The sequence below is a fragment of the Agelaius tricolor genome, unplaced genomic scaffold (assembly GCF_023055355.1).
Source record: "Agelaius tricolor isolate 1412-34295 unplaced genomic scaffold, bAgeTri1.0.p SCAF_2, whole genome shotgun sequence".
Lineage (NCBI taxonomy): Eukaryota > Metazoa > Chordata > Aves > Passeriformes > Icteridae > Agelaius > Agelaius tricolor.
The window spans coordinates 85,020,596-85,040,959 of record NW_027269262.1 but is presented as its reverse complement, the minus strand read 5'-3'; the positions used below and the strand labels follow the sequence as shown (position 1 = coordinate 85,040,959).

General features: G+C 39.5%; 1 protein-coding gene across 1 annotated transcript in view; it reads right to left on the bottom strand.

The window, feature by feature from the left end:
• Positions 1–20,364, bottom strand: part of NSMCE2 (NSE2 (MMS21) homolog, SMC5-SMC6 complex SUMO ligase) — a 128,267-nt gene that overhangs the window by 89,474 nt on the left and 18,429 nt on the right. The window contains exon 3 of the mRNA XM_071421788.1: positions 12,137–12,243. Coding sequence (XP_071277889.1) covers positions 12,137–12,243 — 107 coding nt within the window. The remainder of the gene's footprint in view (positions 1–12,136; positions 12,244–20,364) is intronic.

Genomic DNA, 20,364 nt, shown 5'->3' with positions numbered 1-20,364 from the left:
TTCAGATTATGATCCATCAAAATAGTTTAAAAACCTACATTGTATTTTACTTAACCATACAGGAAAACATTTTATCCCATTTGGTGTGGTTGAGACCAGAGCAGGTACTTCAGCTGAAATTTCATCAAGTTTACAAGAAGGAGTCCTAGCAGGTACTCACCCAGAGCTGTAGTTCACCTCCTCCCATCAGTACTACAAGATTTGTTATTTAGAACAAGTTATTAAGGGGGTTTTTTGGGCATTAAGGGAGAAAACTGGCTGCAAGACAAGGATCTAGCCGAAGATTCCTCCCTTTTTTGGTCCAAGCGGGTGTAGCTCTGCAAACTTCAAGTTGGATTTTATCTGCTACTACCTAATTATTAAATGGTTTATGTGGTTTTACATTATATGGATTTGAAATGAGCTTTCAGATTAAGAATTTTTCAATTATGTAACAATGCCCAGAGCAGGAGCTGCTCATTTACTTATTTTTTAAATCATCAAATATATAAGTAAGAACAGAGAGATAAATTATTAGATATCCTGAAAACTTTCCAAATATTTAAATTATGGAGGTGGAAGGTTGTTTTTAGATAGAATAATATTCCAAAATAGGTTTGAAACAGAGAATAAATGTAATTTATCTAAAGCTCCATAGCCATTTAACATAAATTTCAGGGTGCATTAGTGTTTGTGGAAACTGAGTTTTCTATGCAGTTTATTTTCTGCTTCTTTCAGATACGGTACTTCACATCAAAGACCCATCCAGCATATTCTCTTCACTTTAACAATGGCATAAGAAAAAAGCTGGAGTAGGAATCTAATGACCACCAAATATAAAGACTTTTTCCTGTTTCTCACCATATACTTTCCCTACAACTAACAACTTGCAGTTTAGGGATTTACCAAGACAGTGACTGTATTTGAATCTTTGCATCTAACAGCTGTCAAGGATTTTTTTCTTCTATTAATTTGTCCAGTAGCTTTTGGAACTCATTAATGATTTGGTCTCCATAACATCCTGTGGCAACTCATTCCACAATGTAATTATTCACTGTGTAAAAAGTTACTTCCTTTTGTTGATTTAAAACCTGCTGCTGGATAATTTCATTAAATGGCTCTTTATGTGACACATAGTGAACAAACACTTCTGTTCCATCCCTGACTACACACTGCTATTATAGTCACCTCTTACCTGAATTAACTGACAGTTTCTCCTTGAGCATAAGCCACACCTGTAATCCTGTATAGGTGCTTTTTGCTTTAGCTGGATTTTCTACTTACCATAAAACAATCTCTCACTATTAAAAATTTACCAGGTAAATAACTGCTGAAAAGAGCTAGTAAAAGAAGGGACTAACAGAAGGAGTTTGGGTCTGAGTTTTGTGGGGCTTGGAAACGGCCAAGTGTAAACTCACACTGAACTGTAGCGGCCATTGCAACTACAGTGACCTGTGCTGTGCACATAATCCTGGTTGATAGGATTTGTCTGATATTTGTTTTTAAGCCTGACTGATGAAGGTGGCCAGGCACCAACCTAACTGACTGATTGAGGAGGATGGCTTGCTGAACTCAGGTCGAATTAGTCCACAGAGGGTTGCTAGAGACACACATAACTGATGGGCCAGCTCTGTGCAGATGCAACTGATGGGCCAGATCCTCCTAAAATACTGTTCAATGATATTTCCACGTGCTCTGTCAGGTTATATTTGCCAAGAGATACAAAGCACTGCTTTGTATCAGTGGGAGAAAAGGCAACAGCACTGAGTCTTCTCCAAGGGCAGGTGACCAACCAACAACAGCCAACTGTGGGTTATGCCAAAAGAAGGTAAGAAAGAGATTCCAAAGTCTGAACAGGATGAAAGAGGGGAAGCAAGAGAAAAGGCAAAGAAGCTGCCCACCAATCTGAACACCAGCATTCCATTGAGAGGAGGTGGTGGTGAGGGCTATGGCTCATTGTTGGTGGAATTTAGCAGAAAGCAGTGGGGAAAGGTGGGGTTGTTTTGTGAGGACTAAGGGCATACAGTGGGGTTGTTAATAGCTTCTCCAGAAACTCCCTCTTTCAAGAGACAGTTTTACTGAACTGGACCAAACTGCCTCAAGCACAGCCCAGCCTTTACCTGCATCCCTTGATCACCTCCAACTAAGCATAAAAATATCCATGGAGAAACATTTCATTTAGAGCCCACACTTTGTATTACAACAATTATCACACCCCACAAAACCACACCCTGTATGTTTTCCCTTACCAGAGTTGCCATCTTCCCAGCAACTCTTGTAAACTCACCACTGCATCCAAGCCCTCGCTATCCAATCTTCTCCCCACACAACAGAAGAAAAAAAAGCATCATAACAGCTTTGAACAGTGGATGAGTACCCAGTTGAGCAAACACTGTGAATTGTTCACACAGAAGCAGTGGCAATGCAGTGAGGCACTAACATTTGAAGAGTGCCAGCAGAGTTAAAAGTAGCAACATCACTGAGCTTTTAATTTCTCTGGTTTTGTAGAATTTATTAGGTGTGGTACGTGTGAGTACATGTAAACATGGGAACTTTACACTTCATGAGGAAGTCTGGAGTGCATTTGATGTACACACTTATTTTCTTAAGTCTTTTATAATATTTTTCATTTCTTGTCAGTGTTAATACACAAGTCTAAGGACAAAAGAAATACTTCAGCTGGTGAAATCAGTATGCTCAAGCTATGCACGTAGCTCAGATGAAAAACACGAGAGCCCAGAAATTAGCTCAACTTGCCAACCCTTATTATCAAGCACACTGTTTGTAACTCACAGTAGGTTATCACCAAAGGGGCCACATTTGGGAGATTCTGTGACATCTGGTATTGATTTCTGGCAGGATTCAGGTATTTTTTGAATCCTCTTCTTCAAATTGGAAAGATAATAAAATGCATACATACTACTAGGCATATTTTTTTTTATTTTTTTTTAATTTCAGTAGGCACTGGAATGGGCATAGTTACATTCTCCAGCACATCACAAGCACAAAGTCATGCTGCTGCTTTGAAATCACAGCACTAGTTTCCCTCAACAGGAGCAATGTAGAATTTGAAAAAGAAAAACAATTTGACATTTGCAGCACAGGTTGAGCACATGTGTTAAAAACTGTGAGAAACCCATTATTCAATATAATGAAATAAATATCAAAAAGCTACTCTTAAATCCCAGCATCAAAAAATAAAGCATTTATTTTAACAAATTTAAAACTCCATTTTAACAAAAGCTCTAAATACACAGTTCTGTAAAAGTGAAAATATTCACTATGAAACCATACTACAAAGTTGTATGACTTTGGTCTATTCTAAATGATATGCAATAAGTTGCTTGTACACTCCTATTTACACCCACTAATGAACAGCTCAACAAGAAAAAATCCCAAATAATATAATTCATGAGGAAGCTAGGAATGAGAGTTGCAGCTCCTACCACTAACTCCTTCTTAGCTGAAATTCTTTAACGAAAACAAATTCATGGAAGTAGAAGCCACCAAAAAAAAGTGTGATCTAGTTAATGCTGTAAGCAACATATCTGTGATTCATTATAAATCTGCTAAGAATTTTGCTGAGGGAAAATCTGGGTAACTGAGTATTTTTATTGATAAGATCAGTTTAAAAAAATACTAGGAGAAAAAGTAAATGTTTTTAGACGAGTGACTTAACATTTAAAATTTTGGAGAAGGAATTTTAAAGTATCCAACATATACATATAACTTCTGGAAACAATTACAGTAATTAAAACAATACTCAACCTTTGGAGGGAGACATTTTATGGATGGCATTCCAGAAACTGCCTCCCCACTGACACTGATCAACTTGGGTGTGTTCAATTAACAGCAGAAACTAATTTAAAGCAAAACTCCTGCTGCTGAGAATCATCCAGGATTTAACACTCAACCTTCACCCCCTGGCTCCAAGGATTTAAATCCTTGACTGTCAGCAGGAGCTTTCTAGATGAGATGATTAATTTGAAGTACTATTTTCACTACTGAGCAACTGAAACTACAACACCAGTGTTTCCAGTAATAAATTTCATCTACCAAAAAAAATTCCATTATTTGAGATTAAGATAGTTTTTTAATCTGGCTATCTTACCTCAACACCTACTAGTTTCATTACATTTCAAAATTTTATCTTCTTTCTCTAGGCTTGGCTAAACCAGACAGAGTTAACTCACATTGACTCTGAAATGCAGACACTGCCTAGAAAAGTAAGGATACAAATCACAGAGACCTTTAGTTGCTCTATGTGTGACCTTCTGGAATTTCAGAAAAAGTTCAGACTGCCAATTGCAATCTTCAGTGTTAAAATAAAATCATTAAAAACTGAATTCAAATAGCTTTGAATTCTTCAGGTAGAAAAAAATATAAATCTCTTACAGACTCTCTTACAGACAGTGATATGAGATGCTGTCCACATGACTGAGATCGTGGTTGAGCGAGACGGTAAATTCAGTTTCAGGATGCCTCGTATGAGATCAAAACCACCACAGATGCATGACACACCAACTGAGTGTAACCCACACTGCCAATTCTAATTTTGCACAGTTAAGCTCCATCAGGTAGTGTCTGTCCTGCAGCCAGAATACAGCCAGCATAAACAGTATCATGTGATCTGGCTTAATTGATGAGCATGTGCTACCAGGTGATTTGGAACTGCACAAATGCAGTGTTAATAAATACAGGACCACAGCCCAAAGTACACAGTGAAACAATTTGTCAAGGTCAACCACACAAGCTGCTAGTAGACCTGAAAATAGCATCCAGTCCTCCTTAATCGCAGGCTAGTTTGCTACCTACTGGGCAGCACTGCTGCCCAACATAGCAGGCACACTTTTCAAATTACCCTGTGGTTCTCAGGACTTCTCTGGCACATTTGTTCTTAATACTACCCCTGCTGCCACCATATCTACAGAGGTCCCAGTTCCATGTGATGGCCCTAGGTCCAGAACATTTTTTTTCACCCAAATCTTCACTGCTGTCCAGCTGCGGCCCCTGCTGCCCCACTCCTACCCACACAAGCCAAGGGCCATTTCAGCAACTTTAATGTCGACGCTGCAAATATTTAGGAAAATGTTTAGCTTGGCCAATGTAAGCAACCACAGTGAAGTCAAACAAACCTATGTCCATATGCAAGAGTTTCCAGGGTTTATTCTCCAAAAAGCAGGACACACTTTTTATGCTTCCTAGGACACACTAAGACACACTGCTGAAGATGTGCTATATAACCCACATAAAATTAAGCACTATTTCTACTTCTTTATATGTTTATATTTTTTTAGTGCTACTCACTAAAAAAATATTTTAATTGCAGCTCACCAAATGTTGACTCTAACATATTACTGTAGAGAACTACACACATAGATCACTAATTCTCAGAAAGTAACAAGCGGCTTCAATCAAATGCTTAGCCCACACATACAGAGACACAGAAAAAAGTAAAGCAAATATTATAAAGTAAATATTAGAAAAGTGTTGAAATGCATCTTTGTCCCAGTTTCTGCAAGAAGCAGAGAACATGCCTACAACAGTGCTGTATTATTTGAATTACAGTTTGGAGATGGCAGTAGGACAGAGCAAGAAATACATTATCGATTAGAAATTGTATCAAGGAGTATTGAAGAAACTTTAAAATATTAAAAAACTCCATAGCTAGCTAATGCTAGAAGTAAGCTTCCCTGTAAAAGTTTCAGTAAGTCCTGTGGCATTATATATATATAGATACAGAGGCATAACTGTAGAGTCACATATTATTTTCCTCTACTATCCTGCCAAAGTCATTATAAGGATTTACTCCAATGCCCACATTTTGCTTATTCTGTAAGATGAATGATCAGTCTCAAGTGGCTTCATTAGTGGAAAACAAGTAAACAAGAACTAAAGAGGAATTTCAATTAGAATTCAAGGTACCAAAATAACAGCCAAGAGGAGATCCATTGTTACAAAAAAACCTCTAAAGATGAGGTTTTAAAGATGAAGTAAGTTCCCCAAAAATCTCCAAAGACATTGGCATTGGTACAACATCTTTCACCAGGGTTTTGACTTGTTGCTGCTGATGGTGCACCTCAGTATGCTCTGACTGAATTTCAAGATAGAATCACTTGCTTTTACAATTGGAGAGTCAGGATAAATGCAGCAAAAGACTACAAGGGTTCTTTTATTCTCTCTGTCAGCCCAAGAAAAGATCTATCCATTCCACTAAACCCATTTTTCTGGTACTCCACAAAGACCTTCCTGAGCAATTTCAGTGCAGCAGAGAACCTTTCTGATAAAAAAGAAGGTCCCAAAATTGTCATGGCTAACAGACAATATTTCAGAATCAAGAAACACTGATGGCAGAGGAAATGCTCTGAGCTCAGCTGTACAGTGAAGGTCAGAGTTGCAGATATGGATATCATCAGTGGATTTTGCCCTAAAACATGTTGTCATGACAGTGTAGCAAGAGGGAAAACGAAGAGCAAAGTGCTTATTAAGAAAGTGTCAGCACCAAACATGAAACTAAAAAGTTCCATGTCAAGAATTGTTTCACTGACAACACTGTAATGTGTAATGAGTATCTCAGTGCCAGTCACTGTCAGAGAATCCCGAATCAGCTAAAACACATGAATCCCTTGGGATTCACAGTCTTCCTGGTACTTATCCCCACAGAAAACTAAGTGACAACCTGATTTTTAAGCACAGCCCTCTCTGTAATAGGCAGCATTTGCCACATACACTGAACTCAGTCATCACATTCGTTCTGCTGCCATAGCTGTGCCAATGAAGATGGGACCTGGCTGGAAGGAACCACATCCTCTGCTTGACCTTACTGTTCCTTCAAGGACCACTGCAAATGGAGTTACCACTGCAGAAGTGTTTTCTTCCTTTAGTTTGCTTTTTCATAAGAGACTACTTGGACATATTGGCAGAACCTTCCCCAGTAGGACTCCTGGCCTACGAAGTTATGCTGGCAGAGGCTGGTTAACAGAGGTGTTAAGTCCCTTTCATTTTTATGAGACCAAGGAAGACCATCCAAGTCACTACAACATTATACTACGAGTTTTAAGTGAGGAAACTAGAATTCTGCTATACAGGTTGCAAATCAGAGACCATGAACTGCACAGTAGTTTTAAAACAGGATTCTTTACTTTTCTGCAGATCACTCACAAGCTGCTTAGATCACTCACAAGCTGCACACTTGGAATACGACCTACATCACTGAAGGGAATTATCCCTCTGCAGGATTACAACCTACACAGTTTGCCACTAAGATAACAGATCCCCATACTAAGTAATCTGCTCTAAATTACTGACCCATTGGACAAACATCCCCTCTTATTCATACTCCAAGGACCTTCCTAGTCTAAAGGGAAGAACCATTTTCAAAAATACAAAACAATTTTAAGAGTAATTTCTATGTATCCTGTAGAGACAAAATCACTCTTGTAAAAGGAATATGGTGCACCCCTCACCTTTGCAAAGGAAGAATGAACACTTGACAAGGTGTGAAGTCACACAGGCATAAATGACCAACACATCCAGACTTCAAATCCTCTCAAGACATACACTTACGTCAGTTGTATGTAGTAGTTTTGCAGATAAAACCCAACAAAGAACATTTTAATTTCACTTCCTGGGTTCAAACTATAATTAACTTTGAATTAAATTACTATTATAATTGCTCAAATCAGTCTCCATGCAGGATAATCAGAAAACAAAGATGTCAGCAGCCACTGACAGTGATAGATATGATTCACCAAGAACAATGTGGGAAAGCTCTAGCAGAAGTAGTGACAAAACCCAAGCACCAATGCAACATCTAGTATTTCCATCTTTTCTTCAGCTCAACACCACCTCCTTCCCAGAACTCTTTCAACCAGTCCCTTCCCCATATGTCTACATGATCTCAAGATTTTCCAAGCCCATGTCCTTTACCTTTTCATCTGCCTCTCCTCATTCTGAGTGCTTCCTTCTCTGGTTTTTTTTCTTAAATATGTCTCCTGTGTTTCTTCCACCTTGCTAAGGTTTGGATTTGATTCTGTCACAGTGCTCAGGTTTAGCAAAAGGCAGACAAAGTGATGTTTGGCAAAGAAGTAACTTGCAAAAGGAAGCACTAAGCAATCCTTGCCAGAGATATGATTACCACATTCAACAATTTCCTGTTACCTGCAAAAGAAACAAAATAGTCCAGGTTCTCTTTCCCTAAAGAAGAAGAAAAGAGAGGTGGGAATAATGTGACTTGAGAAGTTAGTTTTGCCTTCCTTTTCTCTAGTTTGATCTACAATACACTGTAATTCATTTTTGTAGAGAAGTCTGGGGACTTCAGAAAATTTACCCCAGCTTTTACAGTCCCAAAGAAACCAAATGCTTGAAAAGCTGAGAGAGTGGTGAGTCCACCACCACCACCATCCCTGCTAAGCCAGAGAGGAGAGTAGAAGTGAGGGAGCAGGCACAACTGTTGAAATGAAGCACCATGAGACAGTACAGGAAAAGTAAACCTGCAGGAACCAAGAGCCATGACCCAGGAAAAACAGGAGGACACAATAAATCAAACTACAATGCCAAGTACAACTTTGCTTGAACATTGTGCTCATTAAGTAAATTCAGTATAACACCTGTCTGTAGGGTACAACCATGCCCTGCTCACATATGCCACTTCCTCAGAGAGCATGCCCAGCAAAACAAATGTGCACTGGGTCTTACATGCAGACAAGAGAATGAAAAGCCAATGACTTCACAGTTAGGTTGTTACATATAAGGGAAATGCCAATTTTTTACTGTTCACAGTGTATAAAGAGGAGCCCCTGGCATATTGAAGATGTGTTAGCATTATGGATTTACCACCTAGAACCTGTTCTGTGTACAGACATGAACTAAAATCAAGAATCTTGACTCTGTGTGTGGATTGTCTTCCTGAACACTGGGTGAAAGAATCCATATTTAGGATAACACAATATGTTGGCATTCTGGCCACTTGAGAATTCTGTCAGAGTAGGGAACATTTGAGCCTGGGCTCCAATCATTTGGGTCCATTTCAAGAGTATAAAAAATTTCTGCAAGAGGTACTGCAGCTCCATCAGTCTTTCATTGTTACACAAAAAATAAGAGTGCTGTCTGGACTTTGCGTGGTAAGGACCTGAATATTGGCTCATTTCTTTTAAAAATACCCATTAAAAATGAAAGAAGAAGCAGGAACAGAAGTCCAGTCATTACACAGGTACAAGAAAATCCAGTGGCACAGGGAGTTTCCACAGACAAAGGATTTCCCACAACCTATTGTTGGAAACACTGTGATTCAACTGCTCACTTCTTGCTCAACAGGCTGCTGATTCAACCAGAAGAGGATGCTGGTATGTCTCACCTTCTGCATTCCACCTACTGCAAACTAAATCAACAAAAAAACTGGCTTTCAGAAAACATGTGACTATATCTCATGCTAGTTTCAAGTTATTTACATTACAATCCTTTGGTTGTACAATATCACCTTTTTGTCAATGCCATTTAAAGATACATATAATAATTTATCACGAATTTTAACTGCTGCTGTCTCTTATCTTGCTAAATTCCAGTTGGATATTTCACTAGAAGCAGCTGGTTAGAAGGAGAAACATAGACTATAAAATACTTTCAGATTCACTGCTGTATGAAGAAACTACAGACCAGAAAAATCATCAACATACAAACTTATAAAATAATCAGATAAAATGTGTTTTACAGCTGGAGACAAATCCTGTCTATGAAGAACAGTCTGCTTGTGAAAATTAATGACCTGCTGCAACTCCCCAGAGAAAGCCCTCAGGTAAGGAATTCAGATGGAAGCAGCCAGAAAGTCAGTGGAGGCTATTTTAAACCCAAGCTATTCTACAGCTACTTCCAGGTGCAGCCCTAAATTCAGCAACAGTATCTGTTTCCCAGAAGCAGATTTTAAGCTGTCTCTGACAGGTAACTGGAGATGGGCAGTGCAGCTCCAGAGGCATGGCATGCAGCTAGCCTCCAAAATAAAGCATGAGCTGTTATTTTTCAGAGAACAGATTGTTCTACAGCACAAGTTATATGCATTTCTTTCTCATATTCACAGAGGCTTCTGGATGCTGGCAGGGGAAAGGACAAACAATTCCCTAGAGTGGAGTAGGAAGCAGAGACAGGAGAAGTGTGGCTAGAGGCTAACAGATTAGCCATTACCAAATTTATAATCCATGAAGACTCTAAAACATGTTAAATATCTTGGAGCTATATTTTTAGCACCTTAGGACTGAAATAACAGGAAATGAGCTTGTTTTAATAACACAAAGAAGCTGCATTAGAGAAAAAATGAGGGGAAAAGGAAAACTAACCCTTCCAGGTGTATTTTTTGCACACCAGCACAGATATGCACACAACAGATACTGCTGAATTCAATCCTAAAAATCACGAATGTATCACTGCTCTGCCGAAATCAACAAAAATACCTTCACTGCAGTGAAGCAGCTGCACCTGTGCTCCACTTAAAATATCAGGAGTGATGCATCTGAAGTAAACAAGACCTGAGTGTTTTGTTGGTGAAGGCACAGACTTGCTCCTTCAAGTCCTAAACTTGAAAAAAATGCTGATAAATGGAAATAATGAAAGAAGTTAAAAAGTCATTGTTTAAAATTACCTGAAATTCCTATTAGAACAATAACACATCAATTATTAATTGGCTTATAACCAAAATATAAACCAACTGTGTTTTGATCAAGTCTGGATACATCTCATTAGTCTCTAACAATGAGGGCTATGTTACAATTTACCAGGAAAGCTTTAAAAATCATGAATAGTCCAAATAAAAAAAAAGGTTCTGAACCATCCAATATAAACTAGGAGGTCTGCAATTATGGTGACATCTGAAATGAAATGTATATTTAAAGACTACATGGGGAACAGTGCCTGTATCTACTGCTGTCCAACACTTGATGAAGTACACATAGTTTTGAACTCCTTTTAAACATGTATGTTTAATTATCTGAATGAAGATTTTTCAGTTAAGCATCTGATCAGATGATTTAAAAAAAATTAAAGGAAAACCTTTCTAAAAAAGAAAAACCATGCAGGCATCTCAACGGAACTAGTGGGAAATACATTGCTTTGCTCTCCTTGTACTGCTTTTAAAAGAACAAAAAGCAATAGCAAGATAATAGCAAGACAGGTTTAATTGAAAAGCTGCACTACCTTGACATTTTGAAACACGGACTTCCCACCTCGAAGGGAAATCAGGGATGTGCTTTTGCCTGTTCTAGAGAAACCCACAGAAAACCGACAGCGAGAGGTCTCTGTGCAGACACACACGGCAGGGAGCTGAGTTCTCCCGGCACCGCCGTGCCCTGAAACTGAGGATCGGCCGCGCCGGACCTGGACCTGGACCTGAAACTGGACCTGGACCTGCCCCGGACCGGCCCCGATCAGCCGCGGAGCCGCCGCGCGCTCCCGCCGGGCCGGGAACGCGCCGAGCCCGGGACGGGAACGCGCCGAGCCCCGGACGGGAACGCGCCGAGCACCGGACGGGAACGCGCCGAGCCCGGGCCGGGAACGCGCCGAGCCCCGGACGGGAACGCGCCGAGCCCGGGCCGGGAACGCGCGGGCGCGGCGCCCCCTGGCGGCCTCTGGCAGCGCCGCCACCGCGCCCGGAGTTTGTCCGTCCTTTGTCCGTCTGTCCGTCCTTTGTCCGTCCTTTGTCCAGGGGCAGAGCGAGGCCCTGGTTAATAGAGCCAGTAAAGGGCTCACCCTCTACACGCAGCAGCCAGGTCAGGTGGCAGGAAGGCAGTGGGAAGCAGATTTAAAACCTCGGTTCTCTGCAGCCACAGCCATCAGTTTTGTTCCTCAATTCAACTGCCGCACTTCCATCTTCCACAATACAGAGGTGGCATCACCTGAGAGTGGGGTGTCTAAACTACAGTGTCCTCAATCCTTCCCAAAGCACTACCCATATTCCCAACGCTGTGGGTTTGGTGGGGGGAAGTTAAAAACTCTGCCACCCTGTAGGAAGCTGGGAAGAAAAGTTAAGAGAACTGGCAACTTCAGTATTTTATACCTGCTGAAGAGATGTCTTTGCAATTGTGTATTGTTTAAATGTAGCATTTGTGTCTTTTGAAAGATAATATTTAAATAAGGGTATGTTTTAATCACTTCATGAAAAGAGATAATTTACCTGATTTATGGTTTCTTCAAATGCTTTTATATAATGATTAAGTTCTCTGTCCATTGTAGCATATTCTAACATGACTTTTTCCATATTGTTTACATCTTCTTCATCATCTGCAAAATAAAATATGTGGAACATGCGTGACCAATTGTATTATTTTCAGGCAGCATTTTTTTTTCACAGATGTTTTATTTACAAGTATTCATGCCATGAATATCTAATGCATTTGTAAGTCTCAGCAGGTGTTTTCAAGCTATTCAAACATACTTTTTTTTTCTCATTTTGCAACTGGAATCTTTGACATTTCTTGGGTAACCTGATCAAACAGCTTACTCAGAAAGACACTTCCCTGGTTTCATGTGAACAAGAGAGAGTATGTGTAATTTCATCTACCAACACCTAGTCATTAGGCAATCAGGATATTTTCTGCAAAAGTTGTATTTCATGACTCATCACATTGCCTCAGAAATAGAAGAAACTTAAATGCCCTTGCAGTACAGTATAGTTCACAGCTATAATTAGACCTCTTATCCCCAATAAACACAGCTACAGGAAAATCAAAACAAAGCTAGCATTTTATAACACAGGAAATGATGGAAGAATGGATAGCATTTGTGATTCAAGCAGTAAAATTCTAATTGCCAGGGAAAATCAATTAACACAGGTCATGTGATTAGTAATTCATTTCTACTTTTATTCTCTTCTGCACGCCTCCTAATTCCACTCCTTTCATCTCTACACCTCTGCTTTCCCATTCTCACGTTGCTGTGCATCTGCTTAGATAAGAACCCTGTGTAGATGCCACAAGGCTGAACAGCCACAGCTGTTTATTCCTGACACAGCTGCATGTACCACACCAAATGCTGCCAACTGCAGGAGGACAGCCAGCCACAAGCCCTGAATCCATGCAGGAAATCAGGAAGCTAGGAAACCTATGTTTCCACTTCTGCTACTCCCATTTATTCCTATCCTGCAGTTTCCAGGTATAGAGAAAGCAGCTGGAAGCAGCTAGACTGTGAAAGAGCCCCAAAGTCTGCCATGTAGCATCAGGGGTTGTCATTTGATGAAGGATGCTTTAAAAGCACTTAAGTGCCCAATCTGTGCTGCTCTTAGGAAGCTTTTCAATTTACTTTTTTCTATGAAGAAATGAAAATTGTCTTCTGATCTGGCAAGCTGGCACATTGCTTAAGTTGCTAACTATATTATTATGTCAGAACATAAAAACCTATCTCTGCAGAAAGCTGACACAATTGTATATGGCCATCAGTTTGGGAGCAAAATCTGAAACACATCACTCAGAAACAGAAACATCACACCATATTGAAACAGTGATGGATCAGGGAGACAAAGGAAAAGTGCTAAGATATATTTACACGAAAGAAGTTACATAATAAGCTATGCTATTTTGTGAACACGACAATTACAGTCGTGACATTTCCCTTAATTATATATAGGCTTGGTATGTATCCATTTTTCATTAAGTAGATGAATGGATACTGCAGACAGAATCCTGGCATTCCTGCAATTTTCTTCTGAATAATCAGCATTTCCCTCTCCCCTTTCCCTTCCCTCCCACCCAGTTTCCATGTCCTATCTGGTAACTATGATCACACTATTTTTCCTTCCTGCTAGGAAGCATATGAAGTGCCTCCTTCAAGGCTGACACAAAGGACACTCCATGAATCACAGGAAAGGTTTGTGTAGCAAATAACTGTCATTCTCCTCCCATGGCCAAAATGAATCATATTCAAAGAAACTACAGTGGCCTAAATGTTTTAATTTTTTTTAGGGGAAAAGAAGTGCATTGTTAAATGCCAAGAGAGTTGTACAAACGCTGTCTTTCCTAATAGTATAAAAATAACTTCAGGTGAAGTTGCATGCAACTTGAGAGATGGATTAAAATAAAGCTCAAAGAGGTGGAACACATCTCAGCAAGAGGAACATTATCTCCAAATACATCCTGCTCTACATTTTTCCTGTACTGACCATTCCATTCATCCACCAGCCTGCTTTAAGTCTCAATACTGTTCACTGCTATTTCCCTGATACTGTTCCTTCACACACAATACACACATCCTGGGAAACTGCTGAACATGTCACTAACACACAATCATATCCTGCCCTTGGAGGCACTATGGACATACAAATAGATCTGAAGGACTGTGTACATGTCAGTTGTTGTCCATACCCTATTTCTGCACATTGACAGATACTACAGTCCATTTTCTATCTGAGGTTCAATCCATAGGGTGCTGAGAGCTAAGAGTAAATCTATGTTTTACCCAGCCACTTACCTCCCCATCTCTTAAACAAGATTTAAAAGAAAACTTACATTACAAGCTATTCTATTTGCCTTTTAAAAACTCTCATTGTTCTACATTACACACAGAATAACCTCCTCTGCTTCCCCTTCCCCTGAAGAGCCAAGAGCATTTCTGCCCCTCCCTAGTAGGGAGCAGATGAAGGGCAGAGCTTGGGTGCACATGATAAGAAACTGAGTGACTGTATGGGGGTGTAAAGTTTTACAGCTCACCAAGGCAGGGATCACAGCACCTTCAAGGGTTCCTTTACAACAGACTCCACCATAGGTTAATCAGAACACACCATCTGACCTGATCTTACTAAGGAACAAGAAATTAGAAAAGACTTTTCTCTCCTCAACACCATCCCACAACTCATTCTCACAAATCCCACAGGTTTAGCAGCACTACAGTATCAAAAATAATTAAAATGTAATAATTGCATCAGGCTTTTGAAATATTCAAAAGGCGTTGTCTGTTATTCACTCTGCAAGCCCTGCTGCAGCTTTTGTTTCATATGTGAGGGTGACAGTGGAGATCCATGCAAGGCACTGACTCTCTTCCAGCAGACCATGGGAACACTGACTGCTGAATACCCTCCAGCCAGACTCCAGCTACAAAGCCAGACAACTCTCCAAAGTACTCAAACCTTGCACTCTGCAGACCAACAACCTAGCTTAATGCCAAAATCAAACACTTTGCAAGTGCTGGATGAGTGCCTTTCTATTATCTAATCAAAAGTTATCCTAATCTTATTTCTAATTCATATCTAAGGAATGCATTCCAAACTGTCTGCATATGCTTTTAGCTACTGGCACAAAATACCATTGAAGTGCATACTGTAGTCTCTTTGTTATCTAGGCTAAATATGTTGAGTTTAGTAAGCTTTTCTTCACAAGTCATTTCCCTCACCACTCAGAGATTACACATTTTGCAATATTACATTTTTTACTCAAAGAAAGCCCAGTTCAAGGCCATAATTTCATTTTCAAAGGCCCATGTGCATCATGTTAAAATTAGCTGGCTGAATATGCAGTTTGCAGTTATGAATTCCAGCTCGTACAACTTTATGATCTCTTATTATAATGGAAACAGGGATATTATTCTGAAAAGTCTCCCTAAATATTAAAGAACAAAATTGCATAAAGTGACTAGCAAGTGTTCAATTTCTCACTTCTGAAGAGACCAATCACGCTTAGGTGCCTTAATGCTGATTTAAACCATAATCAGTCAGGACTAAGTTATGTTTCATGAACTCACAGTGTTAAAACAGAAGTTGCAACAACAGAGTCCAGTCAGCACTGATTTAATACATCCTGCAGTAACGCTCATCTAAAATTTATACAAAACTTGCATTTCCTAACATCTGAGTTCATATTTACTTTAGTTTCCTGTGTACACCCACAAGTTAGCAGAATTTCTGAAGATTTTTCACAACTACCTCTTTCTGTGCAAAAGTTACCACATCAGTATTTGTTATTTAGGGTATTACAGCTGTGCTGCAGCCAGTACACACCAATCTAAATGAGCATTTGCTTTCACTGCAGACTATCTTAAACACAAAATAGCCTGGAATACCATGAAATTACAGGAAGCCTCCAAACTTACAAATACAAATGTACTTAAAATGAATGCTTAAGCACAGACAATGTGGATTAAGATGAATACATACATACTTTCATATCTTTATATTATTTGCTAACAAAAGTCAAAATTTCAATTTAAAGAAAGCAGGACATGTCAGTTCTACCTCTGGCACAACGTATTAGTTTGTTTTGAAATTCAAGGCTACACAGTGGATTTCCCATGATTCAAGGCAGAAGAGGAATGGTAAACCATTGCCTAGAAATTTTGACTGTAGATTTCAGACTTTTAAAACCCAGCACTTGAGCCATTAGCAACAGTGGTAGTAGGCAGTTGTCTTCATATGCCCCAGCAGCAGATAAAATACACACTTTGCCAGCAGGTTTCAAGTTACTGCTGACAGCAGAGGAACACAAGCTCTCTGACTCCCTGATTTAGTTCCATCTTTTGGAGGAAAAAATACAGTCCCAATTCAAGATAAAACTAAGTTTTTTTGCTGTCATTTATGGTAAGTCTTTCATTTACAGATCCAAAAGTGTTAAGACTACTCTCTGCACCTCCAGTTCTACTGGGTCTACTGAAAACTGTTGATAATTCAAGTTGGACAGTAGATCTTGAAAAAACTCTTAACCAACCCACACTCTTTAAGAACAGATTGACAACACACTTGGAGAAGACACTAGTGATGCTCAGCAGTGAGAGGACAGAAACCAACGTAGGAGAGCACTGTCTCATCTTCCCCCTCTGTCTACACAGGAGTGAAGCTTGTGCCACAGCACTTCAGACTACACAGACCAAGAGGAACTTGAGCAGGACACTGATTGCTTTTGCAGCACTGAGGGTACATGGTCACTTTTTCTCCTGCAGATACATGGACAGCTCCTCAGAAAACTTTCATCAAAGATTTCTTTCAAAATCTCATTTCCCTGACCTGCAACATACTGTACTTATTAGGCTGCAGAAAGAGCAGCCTACAGAAAATTCTAAACAGAAGATAGAAAATTCCAAACTAAAAGAAATGAGAAGCCATACAAAGGAACAGCAAAAAACTAGAGAAAATCAAATTAATCTCCCAAATGCAGATTTCTTAACATAGAGAAATGGTTGAATGTAGAATACCCAAAAATCCGTGGAGCTGTCTGGATAGGGCACTAACCAATGCAATTCATACGAGAAGAAAAATTACTGCTGATAAGAGGAGCAACAACCATACAGGGAATGGCAATTGGTGGAGTAAAGGGGAATGTGGGGCAGTAATTGCAAAATTTCCCTCCATGTATTAGTCAGAAGCTACTTACTGCTGAAGCTAGTCATAATGAAATCTCCAGCTTGTCAGGAAATGCCTTAACTAAGCTTTAGAGTATTTGAAGCTGTATTTCCCTCAGTGTCCCCTAACAAAGCCACTCTTTCTGCATAGAAAATTTTCACACACACAGAGTTAGAGACTGAGCATGCATGATTTGAGAGACCAACACTTCCACCTACATACCAGACTCACAAAATGAAATGACATGAGTGACAGAAAGAGAAACCTACACTAGATGGGTGGGCTGGCTCGAGCAGGGGATTGGGGAAGTCGACCTCCAGAGGTCCCTTCCAAACTCAGCCATTCTGGGTTTCCATTACATTCTTCAACATTCGACAACCTCATCTCTAAGCCATTTTTCTGGAAGATGGTTTGAGTTCAAGTTCAAGTCCTCTCAAGGAAAGAAGGAATTCGAATGTGAGTTTCCAGTATTCTACCAAAGGAAAAAAATCTAAGTAGGAGGAGCAAAATTGAGAGGAGAGTGTGAGGCAGGACTAGCAGTACTTGTAAAGGAAAGACTAGCATAGAGAACAAAAACACAGGTAGCACCAGAACGATCACTTGTGAGTGATTTTTAGATTTCATCTTATTTTCTATTGGGCTTCTGTTCAGAAAGTGCAAATTAAATTGCAATACTTGAATTTAGGTCAAGCATCTTCCTGTTCCTAAGTCTTCTGAGGCTGTATTTTAGAAAAGAAAGGGCTGTGCTTTTTAGTCTGGATTTAAACATTTGCTTTATCCGCCAAGTAAAGGGAAAAAAAATCTTCAATTATCTGTTTCTTTTTGCTTAGGTTTTTGCTTTTTTTTAAAGTCAGTTGAGCCAAGAGTATGTCTGTTAGATTACAAACTATGCCTGATGAAAAAACCCTTGTCTTGTATTACAAACCATTTCCCTGTAGGCTATGACTGTTTGAAATAGGAACAGAGTCAGTGACCCAGGAGACTCCTACCAATCCCATGGAAAAGAAACCCAAGTACATTACGTTGTAGAGAACCAGAATTTCAATAGAAACAGATCATGCATGGTCTGAACACCCAGCTTGAAATATCTCAGTTGCTGAGTGCCCATTTGAAACATCTCAGGGGGCCAGTATTTCCAGTGAGTGGGTGTTGCACACACTCTGAAAGCAGTCACTTCAGAGTGGGCACAGGGAAACTGAGGCACTTGGCATTACTAACCACTTTTCAAATTAACTGTATTACTCTATAATAATCACAACACTTTTCCTCAACCTGAAACTCCCTTAAACTCTATCGTAGGCAGAACAAGGCCAACAGTGCTTTTGAAAGCAACTTCCTTACAGTACTTTTTTTTCCTCCAGACTACCAGGGGAAGGCTAAAAAGCTATAAAGATCCCAGTTTAGACATGAGAGCAGTAGCAATGATCTATGTAACCAGGTATATCAACCATGGTACCCATACAGACTGCAATGTAAAGAATGGCATTATCTCTGAACAAATGATCCTATGCTGAGCTAATGAAATAAACAGGGTTCTCACACAGAATTTGATGTAGCAATACACTCCAACATGTGCTGAATTGCTTTGCTGTATAAAATCCAAAGTAAAATATTATTCAACACAAATGGAGATGGTTCAATTTAGGCTGAGACACACAAGCAATACAAAGACACAAACTAAACTCTTACAGAAGTAAACATTTGCTATGAACAAGAAAAATAGTTTTATAGATGTCTACATATTTTTTGCTATTGTAAGCTCTATACTTGATGCCACATGCAGCACCAAGACATGAAGACAGGTAGCATGCACACAATTTTCCCAAACAAAAATGGCATTTTGCTTGACTAAACACTAAGGCCTGTACCATTCCCAGACTATTTCCTGTCCTTCTGACAAGAGACCAGCCCTTGACCAGCATCTCTTTTCTCCTTACTAAATTCCAAGGTCATGGTGAGGATAATCTTTATTTTACCAATAAATGCCTATTTCATTTTGCAGAAAGACCAATTTAAAGTTAACAATGACAATATAACTAGTAAGCAGAAGCACTGAGAGGAGGATAAAGCATTTACAAGATGCAATAGTTTTGAGAAGCAACTCAAGCTCCACACTATCACAATTCAACTGGCATTACTGTGATATCCATCCAGAATTACAGTTCTCTCTTCAGCAAATGACTAAATCAGCATTCCTCAACACTAGCACAACACAAGCTCAAGAAGAACAGAAACACAAGTTATGTTGACAGACAAGCAGCTAGAAAACACCAAGGCTGAGGTTGACATACATTTTCTTTGGCAACAAAGTGAGTTTCACAGGTCATTTCCCCAGGCACTCATCCCTAATGTTGCTCTTATGTTCCTCCTCTGCTGCCCATCAGCCAGGACAATACAGTCTTTAATAGGGCCACACTATAAATTAGATTAATGAAACAATTCAAGCTAAAAATAGCAATCTGTCCTCCAAACCCAAACCCGTGCCATTCCAGTAATGGAATCTGAAGTGAGGATATTCAAACAGTAATATGGTGGAGATGGGGGGGGGGAAACTTCAGAAATCAACTTGTTTGCCAAGAAGAAGGTAAAGGAACCCCACCTGTGTATTTTCAATGTGAGCAAAAGGCATACGTTATCTTCTCAAAGAAATCTGACCAATCTCTCATAAAGTAAATAAAAAACCTCGCCCATGTTTTGCTAAATATATATATATATATATATTTACAATATATATAAAATACATACTCATAAATGCACACACACTCACATATCACTCTTCCCAGTGGATTTTAACATATGATGAAACTAAGGCTGAAAACAACATTTACAACTAATTTTAATGAGAAAGAATTTTCCTATGACTAACAAAATATTTCTTGCCTCTGGAAGCATGGGGATGTCTGCATCACACAACAGAGCCTGGTTCAGTGCCCTGAGCTGCTGCTGACCTTGCCTTCTTCAGAATGAGAGATGTGAGGGCTGGGAATATTTAAAAATAAGAGCTTTAGTGCTGTCCTTCTTCTACCCAATTTGTCCTCTCAGAACTTGATAAGGTAGCACTGGAATTTGGGAAAAAATTTCTT